This window comes from Aplysia californica, unplaced genomic scaffold (genome assembly GCF_000002075.1).
Source record: "Aplysia californica isolate F4 #8 unplaced genomic scaffold, AplCal3.0 scaffold00691, whole genome shotgun sequence".
In the NCBI taxonomy this organism is placed as follows: Eukaryota; Metazoa; Mollusca; class Gastropoda; order Aplysiida; family Aplysiidae; genus Aplysia; species Aplysia californica.
In genome coordinates this window covers 107,017-132,789 of record NW_004797961.1, presented here as the reverse complement: position 1 = coordinate 132,789, position 25,773 = coordinate 107,017, and the positions used below count along the sequence as shown (strand labels likewise).

At 40.4% G+C, this 25,773-nt stretch overlaps 2 protein-coding genes across 3 annotated transcripts in view; one reads left to right on the top strand and one right to left on the bottom strand.

The window, feature by feature from the left end:
- The window catches only part of LOC101860927 (decapping and exoribonuclease protein), a 10,366-nt gene extending 1,032 nt beyond the window's left edge, over positions 1-9,334 (bottom strand). Inside the window, exons 1-7 of one of the 2 annotated variants that reach the window (XM_005108448.3) lie at positions 8,205-9,334; positions 6,882-7,105; positions 6,016-6,111; positions 4,880-4,994; positions 4,159-4,294; positions 3,259-3,356; positions 1,731-2,024 (exon numbers count right to left, since the gene is read on the bottom strand). In XM_005108448.3, coding sequence (XP_005108505.1) covers positions 1,886-2,024; positions 3,259-3,356; positions 4,159-4,294; positions 4,880-4,994; positions 6,016-6,111; positions 6,882-7,105; positions 8,205-8,626 — 1,230 coding nt within the window. In that variant the 5' untranslated portion in view covers positions 8,627-9,334 and the 3' untranslated portion in view covers positions 1,731-1,885. Of the gene's footprint in view, positions 1-1,730; positions 2,025-3,258; positions 3,357-4,158; positions 4,295-4,879; positions 4,995-6,015; positions 6,112-6,881; positions 7,106-8,204 lie in introns of those variants that run through there. The other variant, XM_035972433.1, reaches the window with a different exon arrangement.
- A 290-nt stretch (positions 9,335-9,624) lies between these two features.
- LOC101860692 (pre-mRNA-splicing factor RBM22) lies at positions 9,625-21,938 on the top strand. The gene is made up of 9 exons (XM_005108447.3): positions 9,625-9,731; positions 12,617-12,670; positions 13,047-13,209; positions 14,756-14,856; positions 15,245-15,420; positions 16,052-16,252; positions 17,119-17,366; positions 18,480-18,716; positions 20,620-21,938. Exons 1-9 carry the CDS (start codon positions 9,678-9,680, stop codon positions 20,844-20,846), a joined length of 1,461 nt encoding a protein of 486 aa, XP_005108504.1. The 5' UTR covers positions 9,625-9,677; the 3' UTR covers positions 20,847-21,938.
- Positions 21,939-25,773: the final 3,835 nt, after the last annotated feature.

Sequence of the window (25,773 nt, the reverse complement as noted above, 5' to 3'; positions counted from 1 at the left end):
AATAAAAAAGGAGGGGAGATAAGGATGATAGATGTTTGATAGGAAAGAAAAAGCAAACCACACCAGAGCACCCACCAACCACCCACCTTGTACATTTGAACAGTTGGCCGATGATATTATTATTATTTAAGTTCATGGAATGAAGTGAAAAAAGGTGTCGGTAGGCTAATTCCTCTGGACAGGGATTTTTTTAAAGTAAGCATTTTACGGCACTTGCAACACAATAAGGTCATATAAGTGCCGAAGATTAGAGGTGTTACAAGAGAGTAACAAACACAAAAAAAGAAAGAGGGGAGATAAGGATGATAGATGTTGGATAGGAAAGAATAAAAAAAAAAACCCAACATAAATTACACTTCCATTTGTCCCAGAAGGGCACTTTGGTTTAAAATGACAAACATACATATGCATACATAAATACATTTAATTATCAATACGTGCACATACATAAATACATACATGAATATACAATATTACACAAATACAGGAGGGTGTGGTGGCGGAGCGGTTAGTGCGAAGCGGATAGTCCAGGTTCGAGCCCTGGTTCGGACACGCATTTTTTTCGCCCCCTCCTGCCCACCCAGCAGTAATGGGTACCTGACTTTGAGTTGGGGAAGTAAAGGCTGCGTGGAAAAGAACTGGTCACCCTACCACAATATGCCGAAGGCCCAGGAAGTTGTCTCACTAACAAGGCAATCCCCAATGTCCGGATCGGATGCGGGAACAACTTTACTTTTACAAAAATACAGAACAGTTTACAACCATGCCACTGTCGGTTGCCACCGTGCAGCACCCTGTATTTTGAGCTAGGGTTGTCGTGTCTTGCTCAAGGACACACCCCAGTGACCACCCATCTGATCCCCGTGTCACCGACACTTGCTTGACATTACTCGAGTCTAAACTCACTGCTCACTTAGTCACTGGAGCAAACCACACCAGAGCACCCGTCTGGACAGGGAGGGGAATAAAATGTTCAGGTTCTCTGTTCTGGAAGGTGGACAAACACAGTGAAAGATACATTTACTATGTATGTACGTGATGTGTGCATGTTCTCCATCTCCATAGAGAGACAAGAAAAGACATATGGTACCTTATCATTATCAATCTTCCATTGGAAGAAATTAACTATCCTTTCACAGCATAAAATAGCATCTCATTGACATCTCTCTCTATTTTTCTCTCTCACTCTTCCTCTCTCTCTATTTCTCTCCTTCTTCTCTCTCTCTCACCCTCCTTCTCTCTCCTTTTCTCCCCTTCTCACTCATTTGACTCATTTCCACCCTCACTAACAGTAACAGTACGGACAAACACAGTGCAAAATTATCCTGTACATGTACTGTAACTGTAACAAAATACAGTTGATCATGCTCTCACAACCACATATCCAAGACAATCACCTGCACAAACGACCATTTCCCGCCTTGGAATTTTTAAATTATGTTTGTCTTGGAAGATCACTTTTCTCCTTGATGGCTGATCATTTCACACAGGTTCGACTGTATGGGTCAAAATTAGTCGCTTTTAAGGACAAGAGAGCTAACCCAGATTTTGGGGGGTTTCCAAAAATCTTGACCTCTCTCTCTTTTTCTCCCCTTCTCACTCATTTGACTAATTTTCACCCCTTTTTTACCAAAAGTGGGCATTGCCCTACCTATAAGAGAAGTTTGGTTTCATTGGTGTGTATATTTGTTTGGTAAAAGAGAAAACTCTCCTGGTCCTTTAAAGAAACTGAACAAAGGGCAAAAACTTAACCTTCGATTTTCTCAAAACAGCATTTTTCGGGATAGCCCCCTTGTGCTTTTAAGCGACCAATTACAATATTTGTACTGCTTTTTTGAGCCAGTAGACTCCCCCAAGGCTTGCCGAGTCCTCCGGGGAGGACCAATCAGGCGTCGGCTAACACCGGCTTGTCCCATGCATCCCATGAGACGAACCATTGCGGTAGGAAGTTGAATTCTTCGTCATTGTCCCGCCTCTCGTAAGTCATGTCTTTTCCCGGCCCCCAGCGGAAAACATGGGCACACCTGTCATCATGGGTGAAAAGGACATAGTCTAAAAGTAATGTAGAAATAAATATCAAAATAAAAAATAAAAGATAGGACACACATATATATTCTGTAAACAGTTATCATATCATATAAAAATACATTTGTAACAATGGACCCATCATGTCTCTAGTGCTCACTCACTGTACACTCACAATCAGTAAAGACCATAAAGAAAAATGTGATGATGATGGTCAGAAAAATATCGAATCAAAAGAAATTCTGTTATTTATTGAATTTCTGTAGACAGTAGTTTGAGAGCGAGAGAAACGATTCTTCATTTCATCATACTTGTATGATTATTACCGGTATATAATATATTTTGCAATCAAGTTATCAAAGTTTAGCAGCAAACATAACAAAAAGATTAATTTTAAAACTGGACTAACTAAAACCAGTTGAATTCTTCAGCTCTTGTAGAATGCAACTTTTTTTTCAAAGGATGTGTCCATCCATAGAAGAGGAAAACTCGGATCCAACCTTTACCCTTGCGCATTCCGTGACAGGCATCTACTACTACAGTGACATTTTCAGCAAAGATCATATTGAAATTGTGAAAAAACAAGACAGACGGAAATAGACGGTGCACTGCTAAATTAAATACATAGTTTACATTGGCGCTCATATGACCTTTTGCAGTTGTGAGTGCAGTAAAAACTCTACTAAAACTAGAAAAACATAGTTTACACTGTTAACAGTAATAACAGAGCATAACAACACTATTGATACACCTGAGAAAACAACCTGGACCAAGAACTTCTCTCGAGTAATCCGTGTTGTCAAGTTGTGAGCGTGTAATTAAGCGAGGTGGGTCCCACGACATCTGTATTACATTATGCACAAAAGAATCACAGAATAATCCAGAGATAAAATAATAATGACTTCTGTTCTGAGAAATTGTCAATAACAGAAAAAAACAAATGTAAGGCATGCAGACAAAATGAGTTACTTCTCGCAATCCCTGAATGGAGATATTAGCTGAAAATAGACATTGGGGTCAAATTTGCAGATTTTCAATCGATGCCATTTTCTTCAAGTATAATGTCTTTTATTTTTTCATAATTACAAATTGTACAAAATCCACCTGTAAATTTTATATATATTTTCCTAAAAGTCAATGTAACTGATTGTGGTAGCATACCTCACCAATGTTTTTAGATTTTACAAAAACTGTAACTTGAAAAAAGTGAACTCACAACACAAAGTAAAATACCTTTCATTGTCTTCAGTGATATTTGATTTGACAAAGTCCAGGAAATCTTTGAGAAAGTTAAAACAGACATTTGGTTTCCACGGTTGGCGTATAGAATCCTGGCGAGAGAAAAAGGAAAAGTCTCAGTTAGAAGGGTAAATAGTTCTGACAATAACAAAAAAATAGTTCTGATATAATGTTAAGTAACTGACAATTATTTACAGAGAGTATCATAAACAATGTCATACAGATTGTTAACGAATTTGACAATTGCAAATTATGATCATCTTTTAAGAATTTGAAAGTAGGCCTACTGCAAATTTCAAAAGAACATAACACAAAGTGCTTTGTAACACACTTAATGATTATATAAGCAATTTCATGTGTATTTTAGTGTGTAAACAAAAAGGGCATTCTACATTCTATATTATTAGTAATTACTGTTACTAGGGCAAATTGAACCCAGACCTTGAGTATAATTAACAGCTAGTAAACGGACACTTTACACCTTGAGAGCTGTAAAGATATATGTAATAATAAAAATAATAAATAGCATTTGTATAGAGCGTATCTCCGCTCAACAGCAAGCTCTATGCACTTTATACTATATTATCACCCCAGCAGACCATAGAACACTCCGAAACATTCTCAGCTTCCTGGGAAGCATACAGTGCAAGCAGCTGATTAAGCGCTCAAACAATAACAAACTGACAAGATCTTTCGCTGTCTATAGCTGGGTACCCATTCCCACCGACCTTACGGTTGCTAGTCCGAGAGCCTAACTACTAGGCCACCGACGCCACATGTATACCCTAACAGCATAACTGTGCATGACGTAATGAGAATGTGTGTGTGTGGGGGGGGGGGGGTGTTATATTTTACATTTACTACTTTTATAACAGAAAAGTAAAGCCGACATACTTTCGTTAAGGCTGGCATTTCCTTCACGGGATAGTTCTGCAGGCAATGAACGACTCCATTGTCGTCACGGAAACCACAGATGACAACAGGAATCCCCACCAGAAAACTCTGGGCCCACCACTTGATCAATTTGAATCTGACAGGAGGGAAAAAAACCATAATATTTTGAGCCCTTTTCCTGCTACATAATCTAACTTACAAATGGTCGATCTTAAGGACAAGAGGGCTAACTCAGATTACGGGGGTTTCAAGAAATCTTGACCTACAACAAAAGTGGGCATTGCCCTACCTATAAGAGAAGTTTGGTTTAATTGATATTTGTTAGGTTATAGAGAAAACTCTCCTGGTCTTTTAAAGAAACTGGACAAGAGCCCAAGAACTTAAACTTTGATTTTCTCAAAACAGCATTTTTAGGGATAGCCCCCTTGTGCTTAAAAGCGACCAACTGTTGGTGCTCCAAGGACAATTGTACAATTGTATCACTTGAAGAGCCTAAACAGCTGGGTGATGGAGACAGATCATGATAATGTTGCTTTTTTTTTACCATCTATGCAAAGGTATGAATAAAGAACCATTACGGCCGATGTCTGTCGCAGATCTAGTACTTGTTGATGCCCATTGCCACAAAAAAGTAATTTCTTACTCATTGATGAAAGCAGAGTCACAATGGCTTGATTCTGTTTCTCAACAATACAACAGAGCTTAATAGAAAACTATTCACCTGCAAAAATTTTCATGTTGCCTTTGGGTATCAATGAGCCGAGAGGTTTTCAGCTCAACGTATTTATTGCCTTGTTTCCGCCAAGGGTCTTCACAATCTACTTCTGCACCAAAAACTGAAAAGATAAAAACCAAAAATTAAAAATAAGAATCTATTTGTCTTTCTACAGATAAAAAGTTTAAACCTGTACTAGACACAGACAAGTCATTTAAAAAGCTGAGGTTTTTGCCCAAAGAAAACAGTAACAAGATTAAGAAGAAGTTAGAGTGAGAGACAGTACTCCATACATTTACTTAATGTATTTCACATAATCTGAGTCATTATAACATGCAAGGTAGGGGGGTAGTATTGGTTGATTGTGCTTATTACATCAATGGGTGGGGGCTTAGAGTGGGAAAGATAGGTTCAATCATTTCTGTTTTTAATTGGTCTATCAATGGTCCTATAATAAGATAAAAGAACTGGTGACCATGGATATTTATTATAAGTAAGACTGATGCATGCCATTCTCAGCACAGAGAGACAAGGATAGCACTCTGGAAGTGTAGTTTTCACTACTACTGCTTGCCAACTATATATAGGCGACCCTTGATCACATCACTTATGGGTTGGCACTCAGGAACACACCTCCCTTCCCCCTCCCTCCTCCTCCTTCTACTTATTCTCTTTTCCCCTGTCCAAGACAGAAAATGTCTAAAACATTTTTTTTTCTGGCTCCCTTGCAATTCCCTCTTGGACAGGTTCAATTGTTATGCCATTCTCTGGTCCAAACCAACCAACTTCGTCAAAGCAATGCCATATAACAATGTGTCTTCTTCCTGACCTGGATCTCGCCCTCAGATCTCAGAGGCAGCAATCTGTAAGTTGCACTCCTTACACTGCTGTTTTCACCCAGTTTTAAAAAGGAAGTTAGTTCCATCATGTAGATGTGTAAATGTAGATAATAGGCATTGTAAGATGTGTAAAATGTCTTAATTCTTATATCAAGGTGTGGGTACATTGGCATTACTGGGGTCTAGCTTATATCAATTTTAGAATGTGCCAATAACAACAATAACAACAACAACAACAACAACAACCAGAAAGCACATGTTGTAACAGAATGTCAAAAGTCAAAGTAAAAAAATGAAGCTAACCTAATGAATGGGACTCAAGCCGAGATCGTACAATAGTACAAAAACCTTCATTAGTGTTGACGGGTTTTGAAGTGTCTGGTCTTTCACTTGATTTGTCTGTAATTGGAGATGTAAAATCATGAGCAATTGTATCATAAAAGGTTAAAAAAACCTGAAAAAAGTGTATCCTAACGCTACATCATTATGACTATTATGAGCAAAGTAGGAAAATACAAAGAAAGAAAAGGACCAAAAAAACATATCTGATCTAGCAATCATTACAAAAAGCTGCTGCCTGAAGTACATCTTTCATAAAACCTATCTCAAAAACATCAACCGCAAACATTTACCATCATCAGCTATCATGCTAAGATAAAAAGATAAAATCTTGTTTTTAAAACTCACATGATTTGCCCAGATAAGACATGCACAAAAAATGATTGAATTCTACTCTTCTTTTTGATTACGTACAATTTTGTACTGTTCTAATAGCCCTCATGAATCAAACAGGACACTGAAGTGGAGTAAAGACTAAGAAAGGAAGAACAAGGAGGAAGAGAAAGACCATACCACCAGTGTACAAAAGTAAATTTAACACATGAGCATCTATGAGCTTAGACAGATGTTAATCATCATATATATCATATTTGATGCTATTCCATTCCATGATCAGAGGGGTTGCACACTCCTGCTGGGGAAAGAGTGAATCCATCTATTACCCCCCCCCCCCCCCCCCCAAAAAAAAAACCCTCTCAATTTTGGAGTGTTCACTACATCCCTGGGTTGTAATAAAATATACATTGTCTTGTACAACAAATTACTTGTTCGAGAGGGAAAAAAATGGTTTTATGATACCAAACTCCTTTATGTGAAGACATTGTAATTACCTGCAACAACATACTGCTCAAATTTGAAACCCCAAGCACACATCTGCTCCTGTCGTGGCGTGGTCTGCTGTTTCTCTAGTTTCTTTGACTCCGTTTCGAATTCGCACATGTAGTATGTCCCTCGAAACTTGATGACAGCCAGCATAAGACCATCTCTTTTTTCATATGGCACGCACAGCAGCTTGGTGAGCAAGCCCCTCCAGCAAACAAAATCTGTCGATAGACTACACAAACATTTGCTAATTTAATAGGGCCTACACAAAATTTGAAAATATCTTGGGGGGGTACCCATAGTATTTTTTTTTTCTTGGAAAGTGTTTTACGGCGCTCGCAACTCTGCATAAGGTCATATGAGCGCACGGGACACACCTAATATTTTCAGTTGGTAGGAAATTTAGAATTTTGCCCGGGTGGCAGCCGAAGCCTACTCTTATCGATTTTAGACCACCAAGGGATCTTTAACATGCGCAACTTGCACACGGGCTCTCCGAGATTTTTCGCCCTTGTCCGAGAAGGCTAGGTGTAGATCTTTCCTACCAGAAGATCAGGGGTGATGCAGAAAGACAGCAGTAAGGAGGAGCCAAGGAGTAGCAGTAGAAAGGCTGCAGAAAGAGTCAGGAGCCCAGAGGGGGGGAGGGGCAAAGGAGGTGACGGGGTGGAGGCAGAAAGTGGAAATGAAAGCAGACAACAGAACATAGCTAGAGAGCAGGAAAGAAGGTGAAAGGAGACTATTTTAGAGAAGAAAATTTTTCGGTCGCTACCCGGATTCGAACCCGGGACTTTTGTATGAGAGGCCAACACCTCAACCTCTAGGCCACGAGAGCCCCCACCCATAGCATTAGGTAAGATAACATGATCTTAACATTGTGTATTAAGATGACAAACATTAAATTAACAAATCCTTTTGGGATGAACATGTTTACAGGTTATTATGCATGAAATATAGCAGCATTTGAACTTACATTTTATTGAAATATGGTTCATATATTATATATATTATATAATATATATAGGCACCAAAATTTAAATATATATAAAAACAATGCAGAGGGGACGATCTCCATTATTTTAGTAACAGCTTTTCGAGAAAAGGCTAGTACATCATGGCATAGAATATAATGGAATCTACATTTTTTAAATATCAGCTCTATATAGATCTATACATTTCTAATCTAGATCTAGATCTAGAGTTTTTATCTGTATAATGACACTTTTAAGACTGCCTTCTATCTTTTATCTTAAAAAAACAACTAGTGAAAAACAAAGAGATCGTTTCAACATCATTAGCCAGTAACATTGAAATATCTCTGAAAACTGACAAACCTTTGGAATTTTAGATCATCTGACGATTTTGTTTTCACAGCATCCTCTGTCATTCCAGAACTGCAACTGCCCTTTGACGGAGTTTTCTTCACCACAAATCTGTCTCTGCTCTCCATAATCCACTGAAGAAGAGTATGTAAGTACTCTTTCACGCTCTCATCTTTGTGTATCATAATCTCATAGCCATGTTTCAGATCAAACCTGCAATGTCCAGGATCTTTTGGAGGAAAATAACTTTTCAACTGCCGCTTGTCATTGTGAAACTGCCTGTCAGCGTCGAGGCTAAAGGTTCCAATCTCTCCTGGCTCTCGGAAGTACGGAAAACTTTTTTCAAATCGATATAACGGAGACGTCTTGAGAGCCGGACTTGCTGACTCTGTGCTGTGCCGTTTATGCGACCCAACAGATTGTTCCATTGTCATGTACTCTATTCTTGATAGATCTAGATCTAGATCTAGAATCTAGATCTAGTCAGCGTTTTTTATTTTTATTTTCAATTAAGTCAAAAGACGCAGTGGCAATCAGAGAAAAGCCTACTGGAACATGACACATTCCTTTGGCCAGCAGAATTTTAAAGTTTATGATGTCGCAAATAGCAACAGAATTCAGAATCTCTAATCTAATGTTCAAATTAATTCACGAACCACCTCAAAACTTGAATCAATGTGGGTTATAAATTCACTTCTTGTTTTAATTTGTCAAAGTTTAGGCAAAAGGCTGCGGATCTAACTGAAACCAAAACCGAGACACTAGATCTAAATGTCACTAACACACAGCTGAGGAAACCCTGAATTCTGAATAGTCAACGGGACAACAGTTCATTACATTAGATCAAGTAGAGTACAGTACAGTAGGCCTACACACACAGCGCAGCAAGTGGAAGAAGAGAGGGACACTGCCTCTCCGATTAGAGGTTACACTTGGAAATCCTACTGCTTGTTGAAGTTGATTCGTATTCAAGGAACAAAGTAAAAATCATTCCTTTCAATTTCGGTTTAATAGATGCATATCTAGGTCACAAGATAAGTCTGGGTACGATCTGCTACTATCAGTATACTTAGTATAATACTAGATCTAGATCTAGGCCCTAGATCTAAATCAGCAGTCAGTAGAATTCGAAAGGAAAAGTAAATTCATAGCCAAGGGCAGATTACTCCACGTAAGGCGGAACAGGAAATATTCATGTAAATTGGTAATATGCCAGTTGGCCTAGCCTATGTCAAATGAGGAAGTAAAAATTGTCACTGAAACTGTGAAATGTTATTTTCCATCCACCTAGCTTTACTTAAAATACCATAATTATTTATAATTAGTATGTTATTCATAGTACATTGATTTATTGAAAATGTAAACAAGCTTTGAAAATATTCAAGCATTTTTAACATCACAACATTGAACGACCCTGGCTTAAAGGAAGAGACGTTTCTCCACAATCTCTGTCTGTCTATCTATTCCATTGACAATTTTGACAAAATGGCGACGTCTAAGGGAGCAAACACGTACAACAGACAAAATTGGGAAGATGCTGTGAGTTTATCTAGTTTACCTTCCTATGTCACTCTGAGTTTGAAAATAACAACAGATAATTTGTTTTTAGTTGATCTGTTCTTTTTCTTAATTTTGAGAAGAAGCTGAACGTCCTGTTCTAGAGATTGACCAATCTATCCAAATATCGATAACCAAGCAGTGACTTTCCCTAACTCCAACTCCAGTGCAATAACAATTTGTAGTACAGTCAAACCTGTGTAAGACGGCCACACATTGTCAAGGAGAAAAGTGGCAGTATAACACAGGTGGCTGTCTTAGGCAGGACTGATCAAGATGAAAGAAAACAAACCATTCTCATTCCCATCTGAGGTCCCAATCGAAAGTAGCAGCATTGTCATTGTTGTTGTTGTTGGTTTGTATTTTGTCTGTAATTTTTATTTTGTTGCTGGTTTTAAGGGTGACAATACAACCAAATTTTCAGACGAGGAAGACCGAGTGCCATATTAAAACAAACACATGGGTCCTTGGGTTGCCACCACTCGGAGTCGGAGAACGAGCGACGCTTCTGTCACAAGTCACAAGTCACAAGTTCATGTTGACGTCCTTTTTGTTACTTTGTTACAGACTGGGTAAACAGTGACCACTTATCTCACTTACGATTTGTGTATGAGTTCTGGGCGGGGCTTATGGGTTATAAGGGATCACACGCAACCTCACCAGCAGCTGAAAATTAAATTGGTAGCTAATGAACGGTCAATAGTGGGAGGGGCCTACGCAACATGATCGGTTGGAGGGACTACCTTTAAAAACAACGACAGGTGATTGAATTATGACGGCTCGCCCACAACTCACAACGCCAGAGGCCAATGCAAACTTTATGTGACAAAACGTTATGGAGTCAAAGGTGGCCGTCTAAGACAGGTGTGATAGGGGTTGTGTGTTGAAATATGGCGGCCGCGTTGGACAGGTGCCCGTTATACACAGTTAAATATAGAAAAAACATAATGGGGGGAATGGAAAGTGACCAATTGTAGAGGTGGCCGTCAGGGCCAGTTTGACTGTAGATCTAGCCTAGACTAGTAGTAGGCCTAGATCTAGCAGAGATGCCTACCAGTACGATTTTACATATTTTAGTACGATTTTTTGGCGAAAATACGCGAATACGACTTTTCATGAAAAAATATGCATCCTGGAATGCGAAAAATACGAGATTCAGCTTGGGCGAGGAAACCTAATTTTATCTCAGTCCCATCTTTTGCCAAAATAGTATCAGTGTGGCGGAAATGGAATATTTGAAAACCAAGTCCGATAAGGTCAGTAACTTCATTTTTGCCGGTCGCGATTGTGATATTATATTCGTTCACCTTTTCCCTGTCGGTGAGTATGTTTCACGCGAACAGGCGGCTATGGCGGCAGGCGGAAGTGTATGTGACACAGATGCTCGATCGGGAAAATCAAGATCTACTTTCGCTTTCGTTACCGCCGTTTGCCAGCGGTAGTCTGATAACGCAACATTTGTGACATGCAGGTTGTACAGTGTAAACGCTGTGTTGCCGTGCAAATAAAATTTAATCAACACTCGGACTCGTCCCTGTGCTGTCACGTGTGGGAAAGAAAGAAACGAAAATACAAGCGTCGTCCAATTTTTAGATTGTCTGGCTGGCATCGTGACCGGTCACTGAACCTGCGCGCTTTCGCATCATAAATAAATGAGGCATCGTGTGAGCTAAGACCGTCTTTAGTTGGAGTTTCTGCGTTGTGAAGTATAGGACTACGGAATAGGGGAGGGGATTATTTTATTTTTTTAAAGATACACTCGGGGGGGGGGGGCGAAGGCAACACCAGAGGACAAAAATTTGGAAGCAAATTTCAGAATTTTGATTAGAGCTTTCTGCAAATGCGCGTTGGTGCAGGCCGTGTGCGGAATCCCCTACTGGGCCGCTGTCCCTGGACCCTGCTGGCCGCAGCAGAATTTTCCTTACTTTTCAGCTTCAGCTGGTGGAAGCACTGAGCAAGACTCAAAAGTAGTTCCAGCTTCGTTCGGTGTTCGATCCGCCAAAGTTCGATCTTACCGGTCTGAAAGTAGGCCCAAAGTTTGGCAAACGCAAAGTTTTTACCGGATCAGATATGTATATTTGCTTTCCATTTTGATGCCTATGCCTAGCACTAGCACAGAATCTACAGTGCTATCACAGTCTCAGTAGCCTACTCAGTACAGCAACAGTTAGTCTGTAGGCCTACACTGTACTTTAGACTGTAGATCTATCTAATCTAGATCTAGTCTGCTTTCTTTTAGCTGGATCCAGTTCAATACCATAAGGCTTATTCTGGGCCTCTATAGTTTATAGTTTGTATAGAGTGCACTTGTCTGTCCGCATTTAAAAAAAATCTAGATCTATACTTATTTTTTTAGGTGTCTACTAATTTTCTAAAAAATTAGGTAGCCTGAGGTAAATAGATCTAGGTCTAGGCCTAGGCCTATAATGCGATATATATACTAATTGTGACTAGACTAGTCCTGGAAGTCCAGGGATCCTACTCACTTCACTGACACTGTAGTCATTTCAAGGCGTATATTGTCTCCAGACTGCTGTAAACCTGGCCACCTGGCAGAGAGGGTTTTTTTTTTTTCAGGAGGACTTCCGTAACGAGCGACCACTATGAGACAGAGTAGAACAGAGGAGTCAGGGGAGAGGGGTAGGGTTATGATTAGGGTTTAGGTTAGGGTTTGGTCTCTTCTTTATTGTGTTTGTTGGGGTAGTCACTCGTTACAGAAGTCCTTCCTTTTTTTCGCTCAGAATGTTCTTTTGATTTTGATGTCAGAAAGGTACACATAGGCTATTTGTTTACTACACATATATAATTATCATGTTTTATTTTGTTCTGTCATGCTAAATATAATGGTTGCTATCTTTTTTTTTCAGGAATTCCCTATACTCTGTCAGACGTGTCTCGGTGACAATCCATACATTCGGATGGTAAGTTTTTTTTTGTCAGTGACAATTATTTTACTTTTATCAAAAACGGTTTATATCGTAGGCCTATTTTTTAAAAATAATTACAGAATTGTCTAATAACTTACCATTGGAAATGTAGGGGGGGGGGGGGAGAAAAATTGAAGCTTTTTAAAGTTCTATCAGACTTTGATTTTTTTAATTTAAAAAAAAAATTATACTGGATAGTAATTTAACAAATTTGTTTTGTCACATCTATTTCAGTGGTCGTATTTAAGTCATGCTCACAGATTATATACACACATCTTAATAAATACAAGTGTAAATTAAATGTGAATTTAAGTTTTTGCAAGTAAAAAAAGTACATGTAAACTATCATTGAATTCAATTCTGTCATCAGATGAAAGAAAAATATGGCAAAGAATGCAAGATCTGTGCCCGACCATTCACTGTATTCAAATGGTGCCCTGGAGCCAGGATGAGATTCAAGAAGACGGAAGTATGCCAGACGTGTAGCAAAATGAAAAACGTTTGTCAGACGTGTCTCTTGGACCTTGAATATGGTATGTTTGAGTTTGTCGTTACGTGACATTGAGAGTTGGCGCTTGTTTTTTTAAATATATAAGTTGATTGAGAATATATGTGTCCCGATGTGGTGGAATCAGGCGCTCGTCTTAAAGCTTGATCATCTGTCTTGCTTTGGATGAGAAAAATATCCATTTGTCTTGAATACAAATCGAGAAATTTGCAAATGAAGGAGGTGGGGGTCACCTGGTTTCAGATTTTTAAAAAAAGGTTAGTGAGAAAATGGCTGCCAAAAATTTAGTTTTCTCCTTAGCTTTAGAGTCCGTGGAAACTGAAAACATACATTTTTATGACTTTAATCAACATTTTTCCAGTAAAATCCCCCCAGAAATGTGTTCCTTATTGAACAACATTGGTGTTCGGCAAAAAAAAAAAAAAAAATTCGATAAAAATTGCCAAACTGGCAGAAAAATGCCAGTTTCTCCAATTTCATTGTTTTGACGAGCGCCGGATTTCACCACACTGCCTCGAGTATCGCACTGAAAGTCTTTAACTGTGTTGACCAAGTGTTGCTCCTACCTCACCTCTTGCTGTTTGTACTTCTCTGTTGACATCCACCCCTTGGCGTTCATATGACCTTATGCAGTTGTGAGCGCCGTAAAACCGTACTAAAACTAACATCATCTCTGGCTGACATATCATAATCCAACCCTGGAAAAACTCATTTGCTATTAACTGATATTTTTGTTTTTGTAGACTCTTGAATTGTGAAAGTTGAAATGCTTGTGTGTAGTATTTTGTCTCCCTAAATGTTCACAGGTCTTCTCAATTACTCTTTTGAGGGTGGTTGGTGAGTGCTCTAGTGTGGTGTGCTCTTTTTTCCTATCAAACATCTGTCGTCCTTTTCTCCCCTCCTTCTATTTTGTGTTTGTTACCTCTCTTGTAACACCTCAAATCCTGGGCACTTATATGACCTTATTGTGTTGCAAGTGCCGTAAAACTCTTACTAAAACTAAACAATTACTCTTTTGGCTGGCCTGCTCTTTCCGGTGTACTACTTCAGCCCCCCCTGGAGGCGTACTACACTTTGCCCATTGGCTAAGCGCACACCAGTATTTTTGCCAAATTTTGTCTGTGTTGATTTGCCAAGTATCTTTTTTGCAGCTTGAGAAACCAAGGCAAATAGATAAAGTACTTTTTAATTTAAGTTAAGGGTGTGGCGTCCTGTTTGACAGAACCAGGAATCAAACTCATATTTTATAGGTCCAACTTCTGCCTTCTACGCAAGGAAGTTTGATGGGGTTTTTTGTTTGTTTTTTTAGGGGGAGGGGGGTTGGGTTTTTTTTTTGGGTTTTTTAATTTTAAAAATTATACCTTTTTTTGAGGAATATTCTGAGCTTTCCTTGATGAAAGTGTATTTGTACGTAGTGTTCTGGCCTCTTTGGATGAGCCGCAGAGGTCAGTAGAGGTGAAAAGATCTTCTTTCCCCCCCACCCCACCCATCCCCTACCCTTGTAGCTTATTTTTTGGGAAAATGTCTTACTGTGTGCACATTTCATGAGAAATGCTTCTATGCAATTTCAGGTTTGCCTGTCCAGGTTCGAGATGCTGCTTTGAAGCTCCAGGATAACATGCCCAAATCCGACGTTAATAAAGAGTACTACACACAGAATATGGAAAGAGAGGTAGGCAGTTTAGCTAGCTTGGCGGTTCATGATTTTAAACTGCATCGATTTGAATTGTTGAAAATGTTTATTCCTAGAGAATTGTATGTCAATGCAGAATTTTCATTTTTGGCGATGTATTTAATGTATTTTTTGGGACCCCTTTCTTGGCTAGAGTCATGATGCTGGACCGTTGTGAATATCTGTTTCATGTTCCTTTTTCAGATAGCGGATGGTTGGTGGGTGCTTTGGTGTGGTTTGCTCCTTCTTTCTTATCTAACATCTAATGTCCTTATCTTCCCTCCTTTTTTGTGTTTGTTACTCTCTTGTACACCTCCAATCTTCAGCATTTACGTGACTTGTGTTGCAAGTGCCATAAAACTTTTACTGAAACTAATACTTTTTTCAGATAGCAAACAGTGACGGTATCTCGCCTGTGGGAGCTTTGGCGGGGAAGGCACAGACTCCTAGCGACATGTTGCTCAAACTGGCAAGAACAACTCCTTACTACAAGAGAAATCGGCCTCACATCTGCTCGTTTTGGGTGAAAGGAGAGTGTCGGCGTGGCCAGGAATGTCCTTACAGGTACGCAGTTTCTGCAGTTTTTTTCTGCTTTTTCTGGTTTTTCCATACACTTACAAAAGAAAGGGGAATGGTAAGAGAAATGTTTTTATTTGCTCATTTAAAGATTTTACAAAGTACGTGTTAGGTGAGATATGATGCTCCGCTCATTTTCAGGTTTTTTTTTCCCCAAATCATTTGGCATCCCTGTTTCTGGGATATGTGTGCGTGCATGTGTTTGGAACAAGGCGGAAAGGGAAATCTTTCTTAGAGCTTGAGTCGACAGGTGAACTGATTTGATGTGAAGATGTGAAGGCAGGAGGGTTTTTTTATGAAGCTGAGCATGAAAGTCCAACGTAAGAAGACATTCTCAAGGATAAGATTTTGTTAGTCAATTGTTCATTAGGTGGTTTGTTTTTTTTAACAAAAGAACAGTAGACCTACTACCATTTGCTAAATGTTCAATGGTACCTTAGAAACCCTGTTAAAGGGTCGTAAATGATATTTTGTCTTTTGATTTATTTTAGGGGTTCTTTTTTTCAATGCTTTTGTGTTGTGGAGTAGTGACTTTGTATTCAAAAATGTTTAGCAAAGAGAAAAAAGTATATTACTGCATATATATATGGCTGATGTGTATTGTTTATTTTTCCTCCAGGCACGAAAAGCCGACAGACCCAGACGACCCCTTGGCAGATCAGAACATCAAGGACAGATTTTACGGAATGAATGACCCGGTAGCGGACAAACTTCTCAGTCGTTACAGCAGCATGCCCAAGCTGGAGCCTCCGGAAGACAAGACAGTCACCACCCTCTATGTGGGAAATCTGGGGGACAAAGTCGGGGAAACAGAGTTGAGGTTAGTTGTGTTCAGATTTGTGGTGATTCAGACTGAAAGGGGGGGGGGGGGGGGGGGGGGGGGGGGGGGTATAATTTATTATCATGATTTTTCTTTCTGAGAAGTTCAGCTTTTTTTTCTCTTCATCTTTAGAAACAATTCTGTTCACCCCTTCCATTTACCAGCATCTATTCTATGGTATAATGTTAATGCTCTGGTCTCTGGCATGCAAAGTATGTGGTTGGCGGGTGCTCTGGTGTGGTTTGCTCCTTCTTTCGTATGAAACATCTGTCGTCCTGATCTCTCCTTATTTTTTTTGTTTGTTACTCCCTTGTAACACCTCTGATCTTCGGCACTTACATGACCTGATTGTGTTGTAAGTGCTGTAAAACTCTTACTAAAACAAAGTATCTTAGTTCACTTTTCACGGTGGGAAGTTGTAAATTCTCTTGAGTGTCTCACCTGTCTGCTGGGATGCTGCATCCTTTTCAGCCTTTGCTGGCTGTGCTGGAGCAGTCAGCATTTGAGTGAGTTTTCAAAAAATTGTGGGTACTTCTTTATTTCTTCACTTTGTATCATGTATAGTCAAACCTTCTCAAATAGCCACATGTCAAAAGACAATCACCTCTACAAAGGACCACTTCCCTCTTCACCCCCCCCCCCTTTTAAAATTTTTTTCCCCTTCATTATGAAGGTGAGTTCCAAGACATCCACTTGTCCAGGACAGCCCCTTTTCTCCTCCACGGTGAGGGCTGTCTTGGGACAATTTTTTACTGTATTTTGCTCTAGAATAAGTGTGTTCTTTGTTAGTCAAGTTTCTCTGTCTTTGTTGAAGTTGATGGGATTTTAATTTGTGTGTGGGTGCGGGGTTTTTTTGTCCTCCACAGGGATTATTTTTACCAGTTCGGTGAGATTCGTTCCGTCAACGTGGCGAAACAGCAGTGTGCGTTTGTGCAGTTCACCAACCGGGCGTCGGCGGAAGCGGCCGCGGAGAAGGCGTTCAACAAGCTCATCCTGTGTGGCCGGCGGCTGAACATCAAGTGGGGTCGCTCCCAGGGACAGCAGACGCTGGCGGTGAAGAAGGGCGAGGGTCCGCCCCAGCCTGCCCTGGAGCCTGTACCTGGCTTGCCTCAAGGTACGTTCTCCGGTTTGCTTTGCCTGCTTGATTTCAGGTGTTTTCAAGGGGGGGGGGGGGGGTGTCGTTGTTGTTGTGTGTGTGTGTGTGTGTGGTAGCCTATCCGTTCAAAATGTTTGGAGTCCCGAAGAGCGTGCTCTTCGCCAGGGCCACTGCCTCTCTTGGTTAGCGGGTGAGGCAGTCCAACCTTCCTGGATCCTCCCCAAAGAGATGCCACCGCCGGATGTTGTTGTTTTTGTTAGCGATCCAGTAGCATCTGAGCATTAACTGTTCTGCATGATGCCATTCTGTAATAGCTGACTGTCTGTCCTAATTGTTGTCTTGAGGAGTAGAGGCAGTTGGGTGTGTGGGGTAGCTTGGGAAGAAAACATTCCCCCAGATCGGTTAGTTTTCTACAGAAGAACAGACGATGTTCCACTGTCTCTGAGTGGTAGTCACATAGTGGGCAGGCAGCAGACTGCTTTACTCCAATTCAGTTGGGTGGGGGGGGGGAGGTGTCAAATTGAAATAGTGTTTCAGGTTGCGCACGAGAAAACTTGTTTAAATAAAACTTTTTTTAAAAAACAATAGTATGAACTAAAACAGACTAAAGTTAAAAATAAAACTAATTAAAATCAACCAGTTTTCGCTCTGATGTCGGTGCTGGATGTTTTCCATCTTTTCTTTACAACAAATTTCATTTGTGTTTGGAGTATGCTTTTGTTTAATGGCGAATCACAGGGTGGACTACCTAAAATTCTTCTAAAATTTGGCTGTTTTTTTTCTCCCCAATTTGTTAAAAATCACACAGTAACATACACACCACACACACACACACACACACACACACAAACAAACAAAAAAAACCAACAACCCCACACTCACAAAACTCTTCACACGCTCAGTAAACTGATCATACTAATATTAGGTACCAGAAAGTGAATTTTCCAAGTTGCCGTATGTCAAATGTATCTGTTCCATATGAAAGGCCTATATCTCCTGAGAAATTCGGTACCCATTCTTTAACCTCTCCGTCAATTTTAAAGAAAATGGTAGCTGTTTAAAATTTGATCAAATTTGTCTCTAAATGGCTGTTTACGCTACCTATTAATATGTCCTCCCATCTCCCCCCAGCACTGCCGATGCCGCCAGAAGAGCTGACCAACAACTACTTCAACCTGGCCGGCCCCGGAGTCCCACCCCCTCAGCCGTTTGGCCTCCCGCCCCGAGGACCCATGCGTGGCCCGCCCGGCGGCCCACCAAACGGCCCACCAGGGGGTCCTCCAGGCGGCCCACGGGGCTTCCCTCCCATGATGAGGGGCCCTCCACCACCCATGCCCTTTGGCATGCCCAGAGGACCGCCTCCACCCGGTATGTGTGTCTTACTTCTTTGTCTGTACTTGAAGTGAATTTGGCTGGGTGGTCTATTCCAAAGTGGGTTTTTTAATTTTTTTATTTTTCATTCTCTCCTCCCCCCCCCCCTATTTTAGGGGGGGGGGGGGTGTGAGAATTTTACACGGCACTTGCTGCACAATGAGGTCTTATAGGTGCCAAAGATTATGTCACCTCAGGACTATTTATTTGTCCAAAGTGTACTTATCTGTAGAGTGCGCTTTGGACTAAATAGTTCTCAGGGGAAGATAAGAGGTGTTACTTGAGGAAATAACAAAGAAGGGAAAAAAAAGGGGAAAGCAATTATAAGGATGATAGATGTTTGATGGGGAAAGAAGGAGCAAACCACACCAGAGCTGTTGCCAAGCACTAATTTATATATATTTTTTTTTACTGTAACTCATTGAGCCACACAGTATCCTGCTTTTTCTACTTTATTTTTCTACTTTGAAGCATTTAGAAAAAGATCCTTTTTGGAACAGTTCTTACCAAAAGATTCGCCTTATGAGAAAATGAGACAAAAACCACTCATGTCTTGTGCATTGAAGTTGCGAGTTGTTCTAATGGATCCATTGTGTGCTTGCGATTTGTTCTAATGGATCCATTATGTGCTTGCGAGTTGTTCTAATGGATCCATTGTGTGCTTGCGAGTTGTTCTAATGGATCCATGGTGTGCTTATTTTGTTAATGTTTTACCCTCCTATAAAATATTTTAAAAAATAATTACACTTTTATTTGTCTCAGAGGGGCACTTTGGTTTACAATGGCAAACATACATATTCATACATCAATACATAATTATGAATACGTACATACATAAATACACACTGTTACACAAATACAGAACATTTAACAACCATGCCACTGTCAGTCGCCACTGTGCAGCGTCCTCTATTTTGAGCTAGGGTTGTCGTTTCTTGCTCAAAGACACACTCCAGTGACCACCCATCTGATCCCCATTTCACCGACACTTGCTTGACATTACTCCTCTCAATTCAGATCATTTAGGTGGTTTACTTCTTCAGTCCCACTTTTCTTTTTCTTACCCTCTGTATTTCTGTCTTTCTGTCCTACTTTTTTTCTTTCTTTCCATCTCTTTGTTTCTGTCTTTCTGTCTTACTTTTCGCCTGCACTCATTATGGTGTGGATAATGTGATTCCCTTTACTCAAACAAACCCCCGCGGCTGGTCATGCGTGACAAACTGGTGATTTAGAGTTGGAGGGTGCTCTGGTGTGGTTTGCTCCTTCTTTCATATGAAACATCTGTCGTCCTGATCTCCCCCCTCCTTTTTTGTGTTTGTTACTCTCTTGTAACACCTCTAATCTTCGGCACTTATATGACCTTATTGTGTTGCAAGTGCCGTAAAACTCTTACGAAAAATGACAAGCTGGTGGTTAAAGTTGGAGAGCGCCACTGTTAAGTCCTGCTTGTTTACTTTTCCTCTGTTGTTTCTGTCTGTGTGTCTTACTTTTTGACCAAGTGGCGGTGACACAGGGATCGGATGGGTGGTCACTGGGGTGTGTCCTTGAGCAAGACACGAAAACCCTGGAGCAAAAAAAACTGGGCGGTGCACAGTGGCGACCAGCATTGGCAATGTTGTGAAATTCTTCTGCATTGGTGTAATATTGTGTATTTTTATTTATGTATGTATTTATAATTATTTATGTGTTCATGTATTTATAATTATATATATTTATGTGTGTTTACCATTGTAAACCAAAGTGCCCTTCTGGGATCGTTTTAAAAAAAAATTAATTTAAATTTATTATATATATAATAATATATTATTATTTATTATTGATGTACTTCCTGTACTCAAACAAAACATGGTTGTGACACACACACATTTTCCTTCGTTTGCCCTCCCCCCCACCCCCACAGGAATGCGAATGCCCCCACCCCCGCCCGGAGTCCTGCCCATGAGGCCCCCACCAGGCATGCCCCCTCCGCAACAGCAACAACAACAGCAGCCCCCGCACGGTGGCCCCGGTGGTCCCCCTCCAGGCCACGGCCGCGCCGTCCACTACCCCTCACAAGACCCGACCAGGATGGGAGCCATGAAGAACCCGCCGGGGCCCAACAAGTCCAAGCCCGGCAGAGAGACTTGATGATTGTGTTTGTCGTACTAGTGCTAGTTTTATTGCACCGTCTGCCGAGACCGTACGCTGCGAGACGGTTCGCTCCTCTGTCTGTTGGAGGTTATTTAGAAAAAACGTTCTCCGAAACGCTGGTGGTAACGTTTATATATTTCAAAATGAGTCACTCTTTTGTGTGTGAGGTTTTTTAGAAAAACGTTCTCCGAAAAGCTGGTGGCAACGTTTATATATTTCAAAATGAGTCACTCTTTTGTGTGTGAGGTTATTTAGAATAACGTTCTCGGAGAAGCTGGTGATAACATTTATTTATAGTACGAGAAGGGTCACTCCTCTACGTGAGATTACCTGATGGAACACCACTCTATGTGAGAATTTAGAAAACTGTTCTCAGGACAGTTGGTGGTAACAGTAACGCTTTTATTATGGCTTGTTTGATACTGTTTGTTATGAGGGATTGATTATAGAGTCGAAGTTGTCTAGAGGAAAAGTGGTTGTCGTAGATAGGTGGACTCATTGACAGTGTCATGATATTTTTAAAAACACAAGAGATGAAGTGGTCAGCTGTACAGATGAAGTGGTCAGTTGTACAGATGAAGTGGTCAGTTGTACAGATGAAGTGGTCAGTTGTACATGTGATTGTCTTGGACAGGTTGCTATAATGGCAGGTTTGACTGCGTCTTGTATGTAAAGAGAAGGAGCAGAGATGTTCTGGAAAGAACTTTTCTTTGTGAGACAGAACGGCATGTTTTTACCAGGGCCAGTAGTAGCAACATTACAAAATATTATTGCACTTTTGGGTTTTTTGAGGACGGTTTTCTGGAGAGAGAGAGAACTGTCTTTTGATAGTTGTGTTTTGGGTCATTTGTGTTCTACTTACAAAAAAACATTGTTGACTCTGTTGAAAATAGGGAGTTGGAAATGTGGGTAGTTTTGTTTTGAAAGGGAGAGTGGGGTCGGGTGAACAGTTGTTATACGTGTAATGTTAGTACGTTATGTTGAAGGTAGAAATATTTTTTGACCTGTGTTCTTCATTTATTGCATATATATTTGTGCTCACTTCATTTTCCCGGCAAAAGAATAAAGAAAAAAATGCTGTGTACTAATGAGTGATTGTTTTGTTGTTTTTTTTCTTCTGTCGTTTCCCTACTTTACTGTCTGTGTACAGTGGTGTGTATCATCAATAAGGTCTTTACTAGAGACTAGAGTATACTAAAGGCATACCGGGAACTGGAAGCTCAAACGTTTTCACATGATATTCCTCAGAACTTGTGGCTTACTTTACTTTTTTACTTTTCCGATCCAACGGCCATTTGGGTTCTAGCACTTCGGTCTGTCCATATGGCAAAGAATTTACAGGTTTTAATCAGCTGAACTTTTGGCTTCAGTCAAAGGGGTGGACAAAATAGAGACACCATAGTTCTCATACTCGTAATCGTAAGGGCATTTGTTGAGTCTTGTCTCTAACCGCAAGAGGAGTCAATTTCTGAAGTTGTCTTTTGGCCATTCCCAAAAGGGGGATATTAACATGTTCTAATGCACAGTAGAATTGTAAATGTGTTAGACTTAGACTTTGTGCTGTTCAGGCTAGAGAGGTGAGCAGAGTAAGCCGGATTCCCCGTTTGGACTTATCTGTTGACATCCACCCCTTATGCAGTTGCGAGGGCCGTAAAACCTTACTAAAACTAAACTAAACTAAAAGCTTAACATCAGGCGAAACAATTCCCTCTACCACATTCAACTGGGATTGAATTATTTTGTATCCAAATCCAACCTTTAGGCTCTAATTCAAGAGAGGGTCTCTACTCTGTGGTTTCGGGGTTTTTTATTTTCAACCCACTATATATTCAAAGTGTGAACAAAAGCCAGTTAAAATAATTTCCAAACAGTTTACATGGACAAAGACAAGGCAAAACAGCGTCTAACATATGAAAATATCAAAGTACTGAGTTGAACAGCGTGCTCTTGCTTTCCTGTTGTTTGTTTATACGCGCTGGTTACTGTTTCCAAGGGGAGCCAGTTAGACCGGAAATGAGGCCTATTGTCCCATCATGGTATTTTTCAATCTTGGGTGGTGAGATACTTTATTGACACGTGATCCCCGGAAGAAGACTGAAACGTGCGTTTGGCGTCATCATTTATTATGTATGTTGGACGAGCGATTACCCCACTGTGTATGCTGTTCTTGACGAGCGGCTACACACTTCCTTTTAAAATATTCCTGAGTCACTGTACTGGGTTTTTTTTCGGAAACACACTGTAATCCCGTGATAGATTCAATACGGCTGATTTTTTTTATTTTTTTTTAATGATATAAAAAAATCCCCTCCCCTAATCAAAGATAATAAATTTGTGTGTCAAGTTTGAGGTTTAATTTCCAATATTTTCTTAGGAAAACGTCTGTCCTCGTAACATGGCCAAAAAATCCAAAAAGTTCGCCACAGACAGTTACTTTTTCTTAAAAGATAATAATAAATTCACGCATACCGTAATTCTTGTAATTAAACTACACATGTATAATTAGCGTATCTCACGTTAAAGAAAAACAACCTAAAAGGAAGTCACTTCCCTAAAAATGTCCTCGTATCATGACGCTACTGAGAGCACTTTTTAATAACAGTCAACAAATTGACTCATCGTAGTCTAATTCTTAATTAACCCATACTTAGCTTATATTACTTAACCCTATCCGTACGTCGTGTTTTACTATCGTATCCATACGACGTTGCAGTTGCACCACTCTGTGCCACCACTTTCCAAACAGGAAATTTACTCTTTAATCCGATCCGTACGCTTTGCACAGAAATTTGTCAAAATGATTTTTTGAGAAATACTGAACGTTTCAAAGAGATCTTCGCACTAGAAGTATTCTAAAATGTGAAGAATACAACCCCGAGGGTACAAAATGACCCCAGGGCGTACGGATAGGGTTAAGGAAAACCCCCAGAAGAGAAGTTTAGTCATTTCCCTCCAAAGTTCCCCGTGTCATGAACGTCAGGTCGTCGAGAAATATCTCGCCCACTCGGGCTATGAACAGATCCTGATCTGTGTGTGGTCAGTCAAAGAGGCTCAACAATATGCCATTGTCGTCGCTTGTAATATTAAATCTACTCGAGAGGGTCACTCAGAGGCCTCACGTGCCTCCACCACAAGTCCAACAGCCTGTCTGGGGAATCAACGTATGAAAGAAGTTTAACTGAGTAAAAAAGGACGAAGTACAGTTGAACCTGTCCAAGAGGACCATCTGTTGTCGGAGAAGAGTGGTCAGTTTAAATTTGTCCCCGTCGTTTTATACAAGAAAAATTCTGAAATTATGCAAACTGAGCCCAAAAATGAGAAATTATGCGATTCTGTTGATTTTTAACAAAGAATGATAAAAGAAAATAATCAGAAATAATGAAAAAAATGATCAAATTTTGCTAAATTATGCGGGGTGCATAAAACCACGGGGACAGAACAGCCGTGCCCCCTACACCGAGGGCGAACAATCTGAGACCGGATGTGCCTCATCAGCCATCTCCGGACACACAGTCACCGTCAACTGACCAGTTTGTGAAGTCAAGGCCATCTTCAAAAGCGCAGGGGTAGTAGGACGAACAAAAACAGCGTGTGAGTGTGTGTGTGTGTGTGTGAGTGTGTGTGTGTGTGTGTGTGTGTGTGTAAGTGTGGAGGGGGTATGGTGGGTTGGGGGGTATGGGTGGGTGGGTGTTTCCGTCCTCTAATATCCATAAATTAAATAGCCAAATAGTAACAAAATAAGTCACGACTGCAGAAACTGACAACTTGAGCCAAGGCTGACTCAAGCCGCCTCTGCCTGGGATTATACGAACTAAAGTTTCTCTCGCCAACCAGATATCGTGATCTAAGAAGTTTCCAGATTTTTCAAGAAAACACAATATAGACAAAATATTTAAAGAAAACATACATTTGTGATACAATAAGCAACACTATTTCAAGACAACAGAATATAGTAAAAATAAAAAGTTTCTAGCAGATGGTTGGAGGGCGTCACTGGTAGGTCCTATTTCTTTACTCTCCCGGGGGCTTAAAACAGAGCACAAGAAATTCTGGTGCTTTAGATTAAGTTATCTCTATCCACAAATTGCTACACGTCTTCACAGAGAGATGAAAGCTTGAAAATTATTGGCAACTTTTATAGCAACCTTTTGCCCTTTTTTGAGGGCAACTTTTGGCAACTTCTGGACAAAAAAAAATTGGCAACAAACGCAGAGGCTAGATTATTGCGTCGATATGCAGCTCTTTATTCAACCAAACAAACAAGCAAACAAACAATATTATTTTCCGGTAACCTGAAATGCTTGACCGTACAGAATCCTGCACCGTGTGTTTTAAGACAGGGCAACTGTGTCGCATCGTAGTGAAATCAGGTGCTCGTCAAAATAATGAACTGGGAGAAATTGACATTTTTCTTCCCGTTAGGCAATTAGATCAGTTTCCAAAAAGGACACAAAGGCCTGGGAAATTACCACACTTTGGCGACCATTTTCTCGCTATTTTTACCTATGACACCAAACGATCCCCACCTCCCTCAGTCCAATCGCAAGTATCTAGGCTTTTATTCAGACAGATGGGTATTGGTGTGTTTTTTTCATCAACAGCTAGGCGAATGAATAGGATTTATGGATATAACAGTAACTCCGTAAGCCTAAAAGTTGACGAGCGCCTGATTCCACCGCGTCGTGACACACGTTTTATTATCTCTACGCTCATCCTGTACGCCCACGGGCCGATGGGTTCCACGCCACGCACTGCAGATGTGAGTAGTACAACAGAAGACGCAACGACAGATGTGAGTAGTACAACAGAAGACGCGACGACAGCAACAGGTCTTCAACAATGTGAGTACTGACTTTTATTATTTTTAGTTTACGCCTCTCGCCAGTTCAGCCGGCTCACGGTACTCACACTATAGCATCATCAG

Excerpts from the sequence above, each read along its gene's own strand:
- LOC101860692 (XM_005108447.3), top strand. The coding sequence starts at position 9,678 with ATGGCGACGTCTAAGGGAGCAAACACGTACAACAGACAAAATTGGGAA. Across the intron at positions 14,857-15,244 it reads CACAGAATATGGAAAGAGAG|ATAGCAAACAGTGACGGTAT; the intron begins GTAGGCAGTTTA and ends TACTTTTTTCAG. Across the intron at positions 16,253-17,118 it reads GTCGGGGAAACAGAGTTGAG|GGATTATTTTTACCAGTTCG; the intron begins GTTAGTTGTGTT and ends TGTCCTCCACAG.